This window comes from Lycorma delicatula, chromosome 3 (genome assembly GCF_047948215.1).
Source record: "Lycorma delicatula isolate Av1 chromosome 3, ASM4794821v1, whole genome shotgun sequence".
Classification (NCBI taxonomy): Eukaryota; Metazoa; Arthropoda; class Insecta; order Hemiptera; family Fulgoridae; genus Lycorma; species Lycorma delicatula.
The window spans coordinates 155,293,937-155,306,100 of record NC_134457.1 but is presented as its reverse complement, the minus strand read 5'-3'; the positions used below and the strand labels follow the sequence as shown (position 1 = coordinate 155,306,100).

Here is a 12,164-nt window from a genome sequence, read left to right as displayed (position 1 = left end):
CTGTTCCTGGGCTTTGATGTTGGTCATCGCAAAATGGAACTTGACCAGGGAAAAAAGGGGGTAATCTTAACAAAATTTCTTCGTAGATGTCTAGGACCTAATAGAAACTACTCGAAAAATGTCAAATGACTAGGAAGGTTTATATGATTTATGAAATACTCTTGTGAGAGAAGTGGTATTCCGTATTTAAGTTATATTTAAATTCTAACTCTTTAGCGTAATTATCAAAAATTCTGCTTACATAATATTTTTTAAGTACCCTGTAATTAATAGTTATGCTGAATTTTAATATTCCACCGACTAAAATTATCATAAATATATAGAATTTGTTTTAGAGGCTGATTTCTACGAGTCATCGTTAAAAATGTAGCTAGCCGAATAATAAGTGAAATAAATTAAAATGAACAATTTCTGCTTTTTCACTGTTTAGAAAATGAAAAAAATTGCATTTGGTTACTTGATTTTTATTTATTTTTTGCCTTTTTACTGTCAGTAAAAAGAATTTTAATTAAATTTTTTGAAGCCATAGTATATTATTTTAAGGTATTAATTTACGCGCGCGCGCAAGTAAAATTAATCTCTTACGATTTAATTGATAAGTATTCTATCAATTGAATTTATAAGAAAAAATAGTAAACATAACGACTATACCGTAGTTGACCGGTTTTCCAACTACTGCTGAGTCTTGATGTGTGTGTGTAGGCAAACGCATTTACTGCTACCGGCTAGCTAGGTCTGATGTAGCTGTAGGTGTAGTGCAATGTAAGTGTAGACATGTAGTCTGGAATTCAGGTCGACCCGATCACTCCTGAGATTTGTGATTGACTGAAACCCAACTACTAAACAACACCGGTATTCGCAGTCTAGCATTCAAAACCGTATAAAAGCAACTGCCTTTACAAGACTTCAAACCTTAGAACCCTCGAGCTAATTTTGCGACGGCGACTTTAACCACTAGACTAACCCGGGGTGATTAGTAAGAACATTGTTTATATAAAATAAGAACAACAAAGAAAAAATATAGTAGGTAAATTGAAACAAAAAAGCCGGTTTTAGTTTTAAAAGGTATAGAAAATAGATTGATCAAGAAATATCTAACAGTCTTGATCAGCAAAAACAAGACTTAAATTGAGCACCTGAATCGGGTCATAAAACTTTTCTCTCCACATGTAATCCATTTTTTTATCTTAAAATATAAACTTTGTTTGTTGTAACGCTTGAACAGGAGATCAAAATTATCAAATTTGCGTAAAGGATCGGACTTTCATATCTTTGGTAAAAGATTTTTCGGCTTATGGAAGGATTAATTAATGGAATATACTTAGGCTACCGGGCCGGTTTAATTATTGACTTGTCGTCGCAAATCAGTTGTTAAATATCTGATTTTCGAATTAGAAGGTCTGAGGTTCAAATCCTAGTAAAAGGAAAAAGGCTAGTTCCTTTTACACGGAAGTGAATACTAACAGGTGTACTTTGGTGGTTGGGATTCACTAACCACACGTCTCAGGAATAGTTGGCTAAGTCTGTATAAGAATTCACCTCATTTACATATCTCATCTCATTGGTCCGTGTGGGGGGGGGAGGGAAACCAAATCTCATTTGTCATTTTTTGAATTAATTTTAAACAGCAATTTTACAGACAAACCTCTAGCATGCACATCTATGAGATAAAAGACAGAATGGAAGAGGTTTTAAGCATAGAAAAGCGATATGAGCTTTTCACAGTTTTGAAGAAACACATAAAGGTTTTTAGCAGCGGTTCCGGTATTAGTAAGCTTTTTATAAAACGAATTTGTGATAAAACAACTATAAATATATTCAAACATTATTAATATGTATTTGTCTATTCTGGATTCTTCCAATTCTGTTCATCTGCCGTTAGTCTGATTAAAAAATGGACACTATAGCTGAGAAAAAAACCAGAATGAGCTGGAAAGTAGAATTACATAAGAAGTATTAAACTAAGTACAAAATGGGCGCCAGCAATCAATTAAAAGCAATTCCAACTCTGCGGTAGCTCGAGAACAGCTACTTAATCGGAATTTATGAATTTTCGGAGAACTAACCGTTCCTTAATGCATTTATGTAGTTGAAAATCACACGGTATAATATCTATAACATAAAATGAGATTTATAACCTGAATTTTTTACTTTTTAGCTAGAGACAAATTTTTACCAGCATCCAATAGTTTGTACACAATGCGCATAACGTCTTAAACGTCTGATGATTCCATTCAATTATGCTATTACTGATCGTCATATACTAAAATTAAGGCAAAACATAATAATAATATTCTATTATAAAGGAAAGCATACCAATAGTAGACTATTCAAATTTCAACTCCTGGATGAATTCTTAAGCAGTTTTTTGTGAAGTAAAAAAAATTAAGTATTTTTGAAATCGGTTAACGATAAATAATTTCTTGTCTTGAAAATTATACGGAATTTAATTAAAGCAGTTTTACTTTTAATTTAAATGAAAAAATATTTTATTTGTATTTTTAAATTAAAAGTATGTATAATTCCCATGCAAAAAATAATATTTTAAATATTATTCCGCCGATCTCCGTGGGGAAGTGTTAGCGTCTCGGCCTTTGATCTGGAGATCTCGGGTTCGAATCCCAGTTAGACATAGCATTTTTCGTACGCTAAATTATTCCAGTGAGCTAAATAACCTAGGAAAAGTACACGAATTGAAGGTATATTTTATTTGTTTATTGCCATTATCACTAAGCACTGTAGTTTTATAGTGTAATGACGTATTACCTGAAACGTCTTATATTCAAAGTAATTTCACGCGAAATAAAAAAAAGAAAACTTTAGCTAAAAATAATGCATATTTCTGGATTAGTCTACTCATATTTAATTTTTTTTTATAAAATATACTTTTATTCAAGTTTCTTAAAATACTATCATTTTTTTTTAATTCAAGTTTTTTAAAGTCTGTACTAGCTAGAATAAGAGTGTGTAAGCACTTAATAATTAATTGTTTTTATTCTTAATCTGGCGATGAAAGTTTTAAACTTCAAAAATTTAAGTTTTATAACAGGATTATACGTAATAAAGTTAATTTAAAACGATAAAATGTTCTTATATTTTACTTTTTGTTTTTTTTTTTTTTTAATCGGCTTCATTATTATTACTTATTATTATTAAGTTTATTTTATTGATTTTTTTATAAAATTATTTTTTACGTGTTGAGTGCACATACGCGCGCACTCTATATATTTAATTAGAAAATTTCATGTCAATTTTTATGAAACTATATAGAGTACAGCTTTTCAGAGAAAAAATGGTATTACTCTGTTAATAAAATGGAAAAGAAGGTATCATGAAACTAATATTTTAATAATGAATTAGTTTTATTTGACTTTTAAAGCCTAAAATACCTAAAAAATAATTCGATTCTGCAAAAAAATTGTATAATAAATAAAAAATAATAAGATTTTTAACAAATTCCTCTTATATCGTTTTGCTCAAACGCGCACACAACAGTTTTAATTTTTAAAAAACGGCAAAATTAAACATTCAAAACGACCTACCAAAATTTGCAAGAAAATCAAATTCACTTAATTTGTATGCTACAGTTTGCATACGCGCAACCGTGTGAAAATCTATTTCATGGTTAAACAACTAATCATGGAAATTATAAACCTTAAATAAAAATATAAAATTAACTGAATAAGAATTGTTTGTAGGTATGTGCAAATCTGATAAGTGAATAAAAATTGTATGCAGCTTACAAATAAACGAACAGTACTGTCAACAAAGAATTAAGAGTAAAGTTTTATGAAAGGTATAAATAAAAATACTGATATTTCAAGTTTTCCTGAATCAACATAAAAATTAAAAACTAAATAAACAACATTTCGAACCAGAATTCATACCGGTACCTTCCATAACACTCAAATAAAAAATAAAATTCCGATTAAAAACATATACTCGTATGAATAGATAATGCAGATAAAGTGTTTAGTTAGTGAACATAAAAGAGCTTTTACAGTATTGTCACGATATAATAACGAAAATTAAAACAACAAAATGAAAAGTAAATAATCTTGGCTCAAAAGGTATCCAGTATTTGAACAATATATTACAAAGAACGAGCAGTTGTTTGAACTTAAATAAGTTTCAAATACACCCTTAATAGTGTGACACGGGAAATAAAATTAAATTATTTAAGGTTTCAAAACAGTTTAAAGTTGTTCTCATTAACTGGTAAATATTAGATACATATAAAACCTTAAAGAAAACAAAACAAAATTTCACAGAAAACACGGCACCGGTAGTTTCAACATTTTAATTAGTAGTAAGATAATAGTTTAAGTACCAATGTAGCAAATAAATTTCAGTATTCATTAATAACAAATCACTCACCTTTAGAAACTAAAAAACATAAAATGATTATAAAAGAACAGGCGATGACCCAAGGAAAACAAGAAGATTTTGCCTTTTCCATATCTGCAACTAAAATCAGACAGTCCTGTACATATGCACACAACCATACAACAAAATCGGACTCTGGTAAGGCAACGAGCCCCTACTAACTCGCACTGCAGCAACACACGTTTACTGCTTACATTTACGGAAAGAAATTTCCCTCTGTTAAAAATTTCTCCCCTTTGTAATTCAATTACCTGCAGCGACTTTCAAGCGCTTCTGAGTGCTCCGATAGTTAATTCCGACGAAATTAGAATAATGACCTTTTTTCACTGTCGTAGTTTATAAAATAATTAATTTCAACGTTTGTTTAAGGAAAGTGAAATATTATGATTGCGATCAACTCAAATCCTTTCTGCAGAACATCAACTTGATTTTTTCTTAATTTGTAATAGCATTGCACAGAATGAAAAATCTACGAATAAATATAATTCTTACAAATATAAAAAGTAACAAAAATGTCAGTCAATTAAGTAGAATTAAAAAAAAAATTATCTGACCTCAGGCTGGTTCAATCTTCACTACCACTGGGTAGTTATACAAAGCCTAAGTCGTACTGAGACAAAATTATGAGGTAATGGTTAACTACATTCTACAATATATAGTATACAAAAGTGCATAATGCAATAGTCAGACACAAAAGTTTACTTATCAAAATTAGTTTTAACCTTTTGTATCCATACATTCACTGAACTATTTGATACTAAACAGGCAGTAATGGATACTGAAGCAAGAAAGGTAGTAAAATATTAACATTTGTACGTTAATAGTATGCAAGAAAGAGATAAAGTACTACTAATAGAAAAAATAGTAGACAGATTTTTGTATTACTGTTATGATTTGATGCCCATCCAGATTAAAAAATACAAAAAACCAGTTTAAAAATCCTATATCCTTTGCTGTATTAGCTTTGAATGGTTTGACTTTCATTGAATAATTTGTTGTGACAATGGATACCACTGAAAAATCCTACAAAACATCATAGATAATTTTAAAAAATATTAGTAGTGGAGAGATAATAAAACAAGAGTACTATTTATGAAAGGAACTCGATTTAATGAGCTTAATTTTTATCCTTGTAGTTTTTAATTTATCAAAATAAATATCACTGGAACATTAAAAATAAATACATATATATTTTTTTTAAATGTTACAGAGTTGTTTTATGTTGTAAAACTTTTTCTTTAAATTAAAATAATTTTTTTTTAATAAGAGGAAGTAAATATACATTTGTTAATTTCAATTATTAGGAAACCTTTAAATTCTGTTCAAATGTTATAAAATTTCTGTAACTTAATAGCTTTTTACAAATATACATAAAACTGAAGCAATACAAGGCTCATGGACGGCGTAGTTTCATCAAGTCCTAGTCTTTCTAATGGCAGTGAATGCGCATGAAACACAAATCAGAGTTGCTTTCTTTAAAAGTAATGGTGTTTATTATGAAGCCAATTTCTGTGAGTTTGGCATACAAATATGCAAATTTGGCTCACAGAAGATGACAATGTAAAACTATCCCATTCTCAGTTTCTCTAGTAAGTCTACATGGAATGTTTATTATTCTTTAGGATAACTATGCCATTTTTGAATATGTATAATTAGTGTTGGAAAACATAAAACCATTATAGTTACAGATTATAATGTACAATATTAAGCAGATGGCATAAGGTTACCTACCTTATGCAGATTAACAGGTGGTGGTTACCTTACTGGCATAAGGTACAACTTTATTCTCACTAAACCCGGTAGAACTTACAGATTTGCTGTTACTGGATGTGCTAGTCTGCTTAAATGTAAATACTTTTCTGTGTTCTTTGAAATGTGTATAGAATGATATGTCTGTCAAATAAAAAACTGGGGTAGTCATAATACATTGATACTTTAAAGTAAAATGAATTTATAATTATTTTTTAAAAAACTTTTTAATTTTTATTTGTATTTTGTATCAGTTGTGAAAATAAATATGTGATAAAATAAATATCAATTGTGTAAGTAAAATTCTTCTTTCTAATAGATTTACTTTAGTGTATGTTTTAATTTGGGAGTTTCAGAATTTTCCACTGAAATGATTTCCACTTACTAATGCTTTGGCTAATTCTTCACAAAGTTCAGTATTTGGTCACTTGGTGAATATAAATCCTCCACTTTTTGGTGTACTTTTGCAGTTATATTTATATAAACTAGAATTACATTAAAACTTAATTCTTGAGTATATCATATAAATTTCAAATCTAAGATTAAAAAAATTTTTTCAAACGAAGTAAATTTATTGACCTAAGGTGATGCGTTTTATGTGCTAAGATTTACTATCTATCTGTGTGCAACTGTTTCAGTGTTTTCAGTTTAGATTTTACTGGTACCATGAAGTCCATCACATTCATATCTAAAGATTAGTTCTGTTTTCAAATTTTCTTGGTAACTGTTCTAATACATCTTATAAGAGATTAGATTTGCACCAAACAACCTGTTAGTATTCTATTGTCAGTTTTTTTTTTTATAGAAAATTGCTGGTCACTAAATAAACTTATTTTCATCTCATCTTTGTTTCTTAATTCTGTCTATGTTTAAAGTTGTCATTTTTATCCTCTCATTTTAATAATAAAAACACCAGCAGTAAATACTCTATTAATTTCTATTTGACCCACCAGGTTGATCTAGTAGTAAAAGTGTCATAAAAAATAAACTGTTTAGCAGCTGATTTTTTAAATTGAAGGTTCTGAAGTTCAAATCCTACTAAAATTAAGTTACTTTTGTATGGATTCTAGTACTAGACTTTGGATGCTGGTGTACTTTGTTATTTGGGATTCAATCAACCACATATCTGAGGAATGACCAGACTGAGTTTGTACAAAATTACACCTCATTTACATGTCATTGGGCTATGGGGTTACATAAGTTCATAAGTTTGTCAGATTGCAATGTACTCAAAAATATAAAATAAAAATATAAATCTCTATTTAAAGATTTCCTTCTCAACTTTCAACATGCATCATTTATAAATAGCATTATCTAACAGTTCAGTTTAATTATAGTTAAACTGAATTGTAAGATTACCATAATTAAATACAGTGAGGGCGGTATCAATCAACACAATGTATTACAATCATTGTTAAGTACTCCCATATTTTTTACAGTTAAATGCCAGAAGCAAAGGAAGGACTGGATTAATCTGAAATGTACTTGCCTAAATCTCTAACACAATGAGAGCATGTACATTTCACAAAACCTACCACACTGAAGCAAGTAATGATTATGCATGCTCAATATTGTCTGGTTGAGGGGTAGTAACAGATAATTGTTATTACTTCAAGAATACCTTACGCAGAAGAGAGGGATTTTTTCTGGGTCTCTAGAGATTCTGAAAAACAAGTTAAGGCAATTAGTAACCTTTACAAGGTAGATGCATCTTTTGAGAGATCTACTACCATCATTCTACAGACATTATTAAATTGACTACAATAAGATATAGAAATGCTCAAAAAGAAACAGCTGGTATGTAATTTCTGTTACTGGAGTAAAGTTGACAAGGATATTTATCACACAGACAAATTACTCTACACCTTTGGATTCTCAGTAGCTTTAATTTTGAACAATGCCCCCCACTCCACTTCAAAAAAATTTCAATTTTTCACAAGGTTTGTGAATCATGCACAGAATAGTTTTTATTCAATACCTCGTTAAATGGTCAAGCTAACTGATTCTTACACACCATCAAAAATCATCTCAGAACTACCAACAATGAAACTGCATTAGAAAGATGAAAATTAACGTAATCTTGATGCAGTTACATAGAACACCAAACTCCTTTGAAACTTCAAATCTACACAGTCACGTTTCATCAAGACTATAACAACTATTCAAAAAGGAGTCCAAACTTTACATTATGACCAATCCTTAATTGAAGTGATACTTCAATGTAGTATCATCTTCAATATAAGGTTGAAGACAAGGTTCAAGCCCAACATTATGGTAAAAGGTACAAAATGTAGTTTTGGTAGGGCCATTGAGGGTGAATTGATTTAAAAAACTGCAGGCTCTAGAGACAGCACTTTGATCACCTACTGTTATTTACATTTTGTAACAGCTGTGAAATAAATATGGTTGTCATGACAATAAATAGAACACACCTGAAATTATTTTCTCCAATAATCATATTTAATCAGGAAGAGATTAATTAATAAATAATATCTATTTTTCAATGAAAGTTCTACATTATGTACTGTTTAATAAAAAAACTCTTACCAAAATGTAAGAGTTAAATTAAAGTTAAATAAAGAGAAACCTTTATAGGTTACAGTGATTATAATCTCATAGCAAGTAGCTGACAGACAGTTGGAACCTCTATATAATGAACCTTGATTTTATAAATTTTTTTACTGCACCATGACATTTTAATAAAACTATGTATAAATTTACTTCTATTTAATGTATTCTTACCTCTATATAATGAAATGGTGACAGTAATTTTTGGACATCTCTGTGAAGTTGAAATAGTAGTTATTCTTTTGATTTCCATTCATAAATTGAACCTTTATACAAACACAAGGATTCTTGACAACAGTCAAGAATAACAGGTTATTTTTAGTATTGTAAAGAAAAAATTTTAATATGGTAAAAAAAAAGTTCTGCAGTTACTGTCTGCTCATACATTAAAGTAACAGAATTTCCTGAAATCCATAACTAATGCAGAACACTAAAATTACTGGGAAAACTATTCAATTACCTAAATGAGACATTTATCCACAGTAAAGTAGACATAACAAACAGAATTCTTAGAAAACATTTAACACAAACACCCTCTACTGTTCAGTGCAAACATACAGTTCAGCAATAATAATTTTTCCTGGGATTAATTCAGTTGGTCTCTGACTTTGGATTATGTTATTCGCATTACAGAGTCTGTACTGTACTGTTTCTTGAGTTTGCCATATACAATTTCAAAACGGAAGTACCTTAGTGTTTTGGAAAAAAATTAATACACTAAGTTGACAAAGGTGTTAAAAAAAGATATTGTGCAAAAATTTTGAATCCCACCAACTTCATTGTCAACAATTTAAAAAAATTGATATGTGATACTAAGAACTAGATCAGCGTAAAGAGAAATTTAATGAGAAAAAAATTAAAAGGTAGCACATATGATGATGTCAACAAAACCATTTTAAAATGGATGACAGTGATTCATGAAAAAAGCTTCCATTATCCAGGACATTAATTAAAGAAAAAGATCCAGAATTTGGGGTCGTGTTATGAACACTTCCAGACCAGCAATGGGTGGTTAGAGAAGTTTAAAAAAAGACTGTGTTTTTCATAATGTAATTTCTGGAGAAAGAGAAAGTGCAAATGCTAGCGTAAGTGACTGTGAAACTTAGAAGCAGATTCTATTGAAAGGGATTTTAGAAGAATATCTGTGAAAAAACATTTCCAATGCAGACAAGACGGGTCAATTTTTCAAATTTACCCAACAAAACGTTACTTTTAAAAATTATCCATGTTTTGGTGGTAAACAAAGAATTATGGTGTTAGTGACTGCAAACATGCTAGGGACTGAAAGACTTAAAATGTTGGTAATCGGCAAAAGTAAAACTCCGCAATGTTTTCAAGGGGTTAAATCTCTAGAGGTTTATAACAAACAGGTATGGATGACTACTGACATTTTTACAGATTGGGTAAAAATTGGCTGAACAGATTACCAAACAAAACAAAAATTGTACTTTCTATTGATAATTATATGGCAAATCCTTAAGACATTAATTCTGGATTAAATATTGTAAAAGTCATATCCTTCCCACCAAACTTAACATTAATTATACAACCAATTGATCAGGGGGGTATTAAAAATCTTAAATTGCACTATCAAAAATTAATTTAATTGTCAGGAAAACATTTTTGAAAGTATATGTTTGGAGCGTAGTTTTATACAGAAGTGAAACCTGGATGACTGGAGTACCTGAAAAGAAAAGATTAGAAGCCTTTGAAATGTGGTGCTATAGGAGAATGTTAAAATCAGATGGGTGGATAAAGTGACAAATGAAGAGGTGTGGCAAATTGATGAAGAAAGAAGCATTTAAATAAATATAACTAAAAGAAGAGAGACTTATAGGCCACATCTTAAGGCATCCTGGAATAGTCACCTTGATATTGGAGGGACAGGTAGGTGAGAAAAATTGTGCAGGCAGGCAACATTTGGAATATGTAAAACAAATTGTTAGGGATGTAGGATGTATACCGAAATGAAACGACTGGCACTGGATTGGGAATCTTGGAGAGCTGCATCAAACCAATCAAATGACTAAAGACAAAAAAGAAACGGATTTGATTTGAAACATTTTTCATCCTCTTAAAGTATTAATTTTTTATTCAATCCAGGCACACTGCTTTTGTTACTACATTTTACTACAAACTTAAGCTCACCTCAAGTAATTACTGAATTCAATTCAGGCAAACAACAGTGAAAAATAAATTCTTAACATCAATTTTCAAATCGATCAAGTTTTATAATAATCGTCCCTCTGTTTTATACTATAATCTTTTGTACCGTATGTTTTGTTCTAAATTTACTGATATCAGACCAAAATTCAGCACAGTTTTTTGTTTGGTCTATTATTATTACTATTAATACTTTAATGAAGTACTGGTTCTTACTTTCAATAAATAAATTTTTTTAACATTTTGTAGCCAGCAGGTAATCATTTAAAAATTCTAATCATTTCTTGTACAATTCTCTTACATTCCTTTTGAAGGTATAGCATTTAAATCAAATAAAGAATTATTATGGTATGTAATAATAGATATGTAAATAGATCAGATTTGTCATTAACTATCCACCCAACTATCCTGTATGTGTGATATCCAGGATATCCCTTATTTCAGTGTTCCCTACATTTTATGCTAGACTTGTTTTGTTTACCCTCATCCACTGCAATGATCTTAGCTTTGGGAAAGACTAACCCAATTCTTGGCTAGATTTGACAGACCTTGGTAATGATATTTAGTCTTACCAGCCATAATGAAACTATCAATCACCATTTGCCTACGTGGTCACTATATAACTGGATCAGATAAAAGAATTCAATGTAAAACTGTTAAGAAATTGTCTTGTCTGATCTCGAGGAGAATATTGATAGTACAAACACGTTTATGATTTAAACTATTATCAAAATGAACTTGATTATAGCTCCATTAACACCACATGGAGACCATGGAGGCTTCAATTAGGAAGACTGGGTTTTATTTAGGATATTATAGTTGCAGACACACAACTCATCTCTGATTGTGATATTTTTTAGCAAATCTGTATTGTAAGCAGCCTGAAAATTACATTTAACCTTACAAAGAAATACAACACAGAAAATATTTAAGTTATGAGAACAGTTTTAAAAAATCAGCATGTCAATTTAACCATATTATCCAAACAGCAATGATAATTTCTCTCAGAAACAAATCAGATATAATCAAATTTTATATCTTGAAGAAGGGATACTCCTTAAGACATGTAACCAGCCCCCTCATTCAATAATAAATTGAACTAATTTACACAAAAACAATAATATTTATCATAAGTTTATAAACCATTATAAAAAAAGGGAAACTCCTTCAGGATTATATATACAAATGTAGACAGCAACTTATGGTACACCAAAACATAATACCAGCAAGCAAATCCCTTATGAGGGGAAAATCATGAATTTCAATAATAAAGGAATAAGTCAATAAAAAAAAAAGAG

The 12,164-nt window shown here is 29.8% G+C and overlaps 1 protein-coding gene across 2 annotated transcripts in view; it reads right to left on the bottom strand.

Moving 5' to 3' along the window:
* Window positions 1-4,535, bottom strand: part of LOC142321004 (UPAR/Ly6 domain-containing protein crok-like) — a 130,475-nt gene extending 125,940 nt beyond the window's left edge. Inside the window, exon 1 of one of the 2 annotated variants that reach the window (XR_012755545.1) lies at window positions 4,378-4,517. Coding sequence is in view for 1 of the 2 variants with exons in the window: in XM_075358996.1 (XP_075215111.1) it covers window positions 4,378-4,459 (82 nt within the window). In the remaining variant the exon portion in view is untranslated. Of the gene's footprint in view, window positions 1-4,377 lie in introns of both variants that reach the window. The other variant, XM_075358996.1, reaches the window with a different exon arrangement.
* Window positions 4,536-12,164: the final 7,629 nt, after the last annotated feature.